This window comes from Nicotiana sylvestris, chromosome 4 (genome assembly GCF_000393655.2).
Source record: "Nicotiana sylvestris chromosome 4, ASM39365v2, whole genome shotgun sequence".
NCBI lineage: Eukaryota > Viridiplantae > Streptophyta > Magnoliopsida > Solanales > Solanaceae > Nicotiana > Nicotiana sylvestris.
Genome location: NC_091060.1, coordinates 160216858 through 160223171, shown reverse-complemented (window position 1 = coordinate 160223171; position 6314 = coordinate 160216858). Strand labels below are relative to the sequence as shown.

Genomic DNA, 6314 nt, shown 5'->3' with positions numbered 1-6314 from the left:
ATTGACAGGGCAGCTAAACAAGTTGTTGGCAAAGGCCTTTCTCTCTCCCTTTAGCTTAAGCTTTCCAAATATTTCAAATCGTGGATTTTCAAAAACAATTTAATAATAATAATAATAATTGTCCTCTCAAGCTAACAATTTTTACTGCCAGCGGCAAATATATGTGCTAAGATAACAACAATATTTATCTTGTATGCACCGACGACATAATTATTATATTTTAATTTTATAGCAAATAACTTGTCTTATTTTTTTAGGTTACTAATCTCATCTTTTATGAGCAGCTATCTATAGTTATTTTTTAGGTGATGTGATTAATGTGTATATAGAAATATTAAACTCAATGAATAAAGGAGGGTAATGCTTGCCCTTCCCTTAAAGAAAAACAAATTGACTATACGGTCATTATCACCTATGTATCTTGACGATTAAGGGATGGGTATTTGAGGAAATTATACGATAGCTTTTTTTTTTTTCCAAGACGAAGAATAAAAGGAACAACACTTAAAAACATATGGCAAACAATTAAAATTCCTTCATTTAGTCCGACCCTTATGGTGATCTCATCAAGGGGAAGGAAATCTAAAAAGACAAGGAAACAACACTTGGAGCTTTTCTAGTAGTTCTAATTACTTATCCCTTAATCTTTTCATAATTAGGCAACCTCTCTGTCTCTAACAACTGCTGCCAAATCTCTTTTAAATATATGTTAAATCACTCAAATTAACTTATACTAGTTTTTACTTGCTCACTGCAATTATTAGCTGGAGAGAAAGTGAGAGTGTACATTTTATATAGCATAGGAACTAGGACTCTGGTTTCTACACTCGAGTTTCTCTTGAAATGATGATTATGAAAACACTTCCTTCTAAAGCATTGATCATCAAAATCAACTTAGTTTTCTTGGCTTGCTTCTTAGTTGCTTATGGTGCTCTTCTTCTCCGGCCATCAACTTCTGTTTATCATGAATATGCAGCATCCCTTGTATGCTCATTGCGCGAATGCCATCATAAGGTAAGGTGAGCTTTTTTTTTACCTGTTTATTTTCTTTTTTCAGTTCAAGAAAGGTGAGCATCAGTGGAAGCAGCCACTAATGATTGTATTAGGTTAGGTGTCTACGTCAAACTCCTTGGGTGCAGCCTTTCTCGTACGTTGCGTGAATGTCGGAATGCCTTTGTGTACCGGGTTGCCCAATGAAGCATTTAGGTTTTGTTATATATACATGGAGTAACATAGTCAATGAGGATTCATATAGTCAACCCAACTTGTTTGGGATTGAGGGGCCGTTATTGTTGTTATAAGTTATAGCGTAAAGATTTTTTTGTACGATATAAGTTTGATTTAACATGTAATAGCATGTTACAGGTCAGTAATTAATGCTTATCGTAGAAATTTCCTGTAATTACCTTATAAGTTACTTGATTCTGTAGAGATTTTTAACGTTGTCACGGCATGAAACTTAAAGTTCTTTTTTCTTTATCATGAATAGGGGGAAGGTGGAATAAAGATGAAAGCAGTATTAGAAGAAAGGTTGGTGGTGAATATTGAGGCAAAGGCAGAGAAGAAGATGGTGAAGCGCGAAAAGCCAAGTTTTTTAAATGAAATGGGGAGAGGAATGAAAATAGGAATGGTGAATATGGAAGGGGAAGATATTAGTGAATGGAAAGTCCACGGACAGATAATAAAAGTAAAATTCGAGAAAGTTTCAAAATTGTTAGAATGGAAAGAGTTATTTCCAGAGTGGATAGATGAAGAAGAAGAAATGGATGGAACAGAATGTCCAGAAATACCAATGCCAGATTTTAATAGCTATAGTTATATGGACATGATAGTAGTGAAATTGCCATGCAAATATCCAGAAGAAGGGTGGGGAAGAGATGTTTATAGGCTACAAGTTAATCTTGTGGCAGCAAATTTGGCTGTGAAAAGAGGAAAAAGAGGTTGGAATAATGGGAATAAGATGAAAGTTGTGTTCTTGAGTAAGTGTAGACCTATGGTGGAAATGTTTAGATGTGATGAGTTAAAGAAAAGGGAAGGAAATTGGTGGTATTATGAGCCAGATATGGATAAATTGACGCAAAAAGTTTCATTGCCAGTTGGTTCTTGTACTTTGGCTTTGCCTCTCTGGGGAAAAGGTACGTAAAAATTTCAACTTTTACTTGCTTTCATTGCCAAGTCTTGTATTTCTTCTTTTCTTGATCTTGTTGATGTTATTGATTATAAATGGAAAAAGCATATGGTAAAATCATCATCTTACATTATGTTTTCCAACAATTAAAATGAGAACCTGCAAAATAGTGTTCTAAAAACGGTTTAAAAATGTTTACAGTATCAGGTTTTATAAGGTAATTATGGGGAAAAAGTATTAGGATGTTTTAAAGCCAAAATGAAATTGCGCCAGGTAGGGGTCGAAACTTTCTGCTTAGGAAACAGACGCTCTATCCATTGAGCTACAGGCGCCAACTTGAACACTGGGAGTAATGCTATTTTATTTAATCAAAGTATAATACTCCCTCTGTTCTATTTTGTATGACAATATTTTCTTTTTAGTTTGTTCTAAAGAGAATTATAACTCTCTAATTTTGGTAACAATTCAATTTTAAAATTTTTATTTTACCATTAATAATAATTTATAACCACATATATAATTATCTATGACTTATTCTAGAGTTTAAGTTTTAAAAGTTCTTTTTTGTTAAACAATTCGTCTCTATTCAAACTTTGCCACAAAAAGTAAAATGGAGGGAATAGTATTCTTAAATGTTTTTTTTTTCCTTCACCTAATTGTAATAATATTGTTACATTTCTTGGCAAGGTGATGAGACCTACTAATATATTGACAGCCAACTTTGCTATTTTTTATAAGACAGCTGATGGTATATAATTATTGGTGGAAAGTTGATTTTGAGAGTTTGGTGCCAAAAGGAGGTTGAAAAGCATTGTCCTGTTGGTCAGTAAAATGTTTGGTAGGTTTAGAGAAATTAAATATCTACTTGCATAGTTGCATGTAGAAAATACAAAATAGGCAGAGGTATATCATGATAATTACACGACAATGAAATAAATTATACTTTTTCTTCATAAAATAAGATTACCTTGCGCTCTTAACCTTTACCTAATCAAGAAGCTAATAATACGGATTGATTGAACGTAAGGTGCAAACCCAAATATTTAAGTGCAGATGCTGGAGCTTTCTATCACTTCACTAACCTCCAATATTTAATGATTTGTTAAAATTTCCATATTGTATCGATTAGAAAAATATGTAGTACTGTCATTGTACAACTCCCTATCCTATAACTGCATTAATTGAATATATATTATGACTTTAACTCCTACGTTGCTGTTACACACACTAATATTGTAAAATAACGTTTTTACTATCACGTCATTTAAAAGATAATTACAAGTATCAGGTTACAATTGACCGTGTATATTTTTTTACGCTATAGTTTTATTTGTTATAGCTAATCAATTTATGTATTTTTTTTATACATTGTTAGTGCATTTATTGATAAAATATTTGACAAACATTTGATTCCAGAAATCAACGAGGTCTATGATATTTCCAACATTGAAAGCAGTACAAAAATATCAAGAAGAGAAGCCTACGCCACAGTTCTCCATTCCTCAGAAACATACGTTTGTGGTGCAATTACCTTAGCTCAGAGTCTTCTCCGAACCGGAACCAAACGTGACCTTATCCTTCTTCTGGACCGGAGTATCTCCAAGCCCAAACGAGCCGCCCTCATTAAAGCCGGTTGGAAACTCCGGTTCATCAAGAGGATAAGAAACCCTAAAGCTGAGAAAAACACATACAATGAATACAATTATAGCAAATTCAGGTTATGGCAACTAACTGACTATGAAAAGATCATCTTCATTGATGCTGACATCATCGTTCAACGTAACATCGACCTTCTTTTCCATTTTCCTCAAATGACAGCTACAGGTAACACTTCATGTCTTCATGAGCTCCAATTATATATATGTAAATACTCAAATAATTTAGATATATGAACAATTGGATTGTTCGTCCATAAATATTAGATCTTGGATCTGTCATCTGCAGGTAATGATGCGTCAATCTTCAATTCAGGAATAATGGTGATCGAGCCATCAAATTGCACGTTCAACATGTTCATGCAACGTACAAAGGAGATTATATCGTATAACGGAGGTGACCAAGGTTTCCTTAATGAAGTGTTCGTATGGTGGCATAGGTTGCCTCGAAGGGTTAATTTTTTGAAGAATTTTTGGTCAAATAATTCTAACGAGGTCAGTGTTAAGAACCAATTATTCGGGGCAGATCCTCCAAAAGTGTACGCCATACATTATCTAGGGTTAAAGCCATGGGTATGTTATAGGGACTACGATTGTAACTGGGACATAGGAGATCAGCGTGTTTATGCTAGTGATGTCGCGCATCGAACATGGTGGAAACTCCATGACTCCATGGATAAGAGTTTACAGAAATGTTGTATGTTGACAAAGCAAAGGAAAATTGAGTTAGAATGGGATAGGAAGTTGGCTGGAAAAATGGGATTTAAAGATGAACATTGGAGGATTAATGTTACGGATCCTAGAAAATTCACTTGATTTTTCTGCTCGTTTTTCCAATTTAATTTTCCTGTTCATTTTCTTTTTCCCTTTAAAACTTTGTCAGTTGTACTACTGCAGTAGTAACTTTTGCACAGAGAACTTATGAACATGGCCTTCACACTATTTATTCATGTGTATAGAGTGCATGTACTCCATTTTTGGAAGATGAAAAATAGCTAAGGATATCTCCCTTATTTCCTCCGTTATGTACATTTTCTAAATGAACATGAAAAATAGCTAGAATTTTATTCAACTCTTCAATTTTCAAATATTGATTTGATATCTTTTGCATCAATAACTTTTCAACAATTAATTTTGTTAATCATTGATAATAATACATAAGTCTTGTTTGCCCGTAAAACGGTACAATTGAATTTATATGTGATTTATAGACAAGTTAATTAATTTTATCCTAAAGTAATAGATGAATTAGATAAAAATATGATACTTAGCCTTGAGATTGAGATAAAATAGCAGAAACCGTAATTCCGAGAGCAGGGCTTCCGTGCACAATAGTAACGATATCAGTCAACAAAAAAGATAAAATTATATTGAGCTTCGAATAGAGTGTAGCGCATGTTTTCCAGAAAATTCGTCTCCTTTACAGTGATAATAGAGCTCACTATCTATAGCTGCACCTAGGAAATAAGATCGTAGGATCAAGCCCCTCTTTAGTGTCAATTATGAGGGTCATTGAAGAATGTGTAACGGCGGCAGTGAATGTCATATTCCTTGTAACAGGTTATGTAATTAATGTTATAGATATTCCTCATTAAATGCTACCGGATGACAATCATTTATTTCATCTTTGTGAGTATAATTATTTCCGGTAACAGATGGGATTGTTGCCTTCAGATTCAACTATCTTCTGTGTCACACCTCCTTTTTCCGCCCCCGAGAGGGTACAAGGGAGTTTTTTCCAATTAAAGGACAATCGAAACGGAATTTGTTTATTTATTTCAGAGTCGCCACTTGGGAGATTTAGGGTGTCCCAAGTCACCAATTTTAATCCCGAATCGAGGAAAAGAATGACTCCATATTACAGTCTGCGCACCAGAAATCCGGATAAGGAATTTTGTTAACCCGGGAGAAGGTGTTAGGCATTCCCGAGTTCCGTGGTTCTAGCACGGTCGCTCAACTGTCATATTTGGCTTGATTATCTGATTTAATACATGTTGAACCTATGTGCAAAATTTAACTTTTAACCGCTTTTATCATTTACTGTTATTTTTATCAAGAATTGCAACGTTGTGAAAATGTATCTCAAACCGCGTTACAATCAATGTACCCGTGGTCGTCGACACACTTTGACTCCGTTGAGATTTGGATTTGGGTCACATCAATGTGCACCCGAGTTTAAGGAAATTAAATTATTAAAGGCGCGCCTAAAGCGACTAGCGTATCATCTACTTTGGGTAAGGCCGTGGAATTTTGCTAAACGGTCAATCCCGAAGTCTAAGCAATTTTAAAGCAAATATTTACTGAGGGCCCCGCAATTTTGTATTTTTATTCGGCGAGGCTCATCTCGTTCTTATTTTTCATGGACACGCATCTCAAACCACGTCACAATCAATGTATGATTAGAGACACATTTCGACTCCGTTGAGATTTGGATTTGGGTCACATAAATGTGCACCCGAGTTTAAGAAGGTAAGGTTTATTAAGGCGCGTCCTAAAGAGACTAACGTATTGTTATTTTAGGAAAGGCCGTG

At 34.6% G+C, this 6314-nt stretch overlaps 1 protein-coding gene across 2 annotated transcripts; it reads left to right on the top strand.

The window, feature by feature from the left end:
* The first annotated feature begins 528 nt into the window (after positions 1-528).
* On the top strand, positions 529-4850 carry LOC104239093 (UDP-glucuronate:xylan alpha-glucuronosyltransferase 2-like). 2 transcript variants are annotated; one of them, XM_009793622.2, is made up of 4 exons: positions 529-1014; positions 1490-2135; positions 3545-3952; positions 4073-4850. In XM_009793622.2, the coding sequence occupies exons 1-4, from the start codon at positions 844-846 to the stop codon at positions 4597-4599; spliced, it is 1752 nt and encodes a 583-aa protein (XP_009791924.1). In that variant the 5' UTR covers positions 529-843; the 3' UTR covers positions 4600-4850. The 2 variants fall into 2 exon arrangements, with proteins under 2 accessions (XP_009791924.1, XP_009791925.1); XM_009793623.2 differs by having other exon boundaries at positions 731-1019.
* The last annotated feature ends 1464 nt before the right edge of the window (positions 4851-6314 follow it).

Coding starts and splice junctions, on each gene's coding strand:
- LOC104239093 (XM_009793622.2), top strand. CDS start 844: ATGATGATTATGAAAACACTTCCTTCTAAAGCATTGATCATCAAAATC. Junction 1,015..1,489: donor TGCGCGAATGCCATCATAAG/GTAAGGTGAGCT, acceptor TATCATGAATAG/GGGGAAGGTGGAATAAAGAT. Junction 2,136..3,544: donor TTTGCCTCTCTGGGGAAAAG/GTACGTAAAAAT, acceptor ATTTGATTCCAG/AAATCAACGAGGTCTATGAT.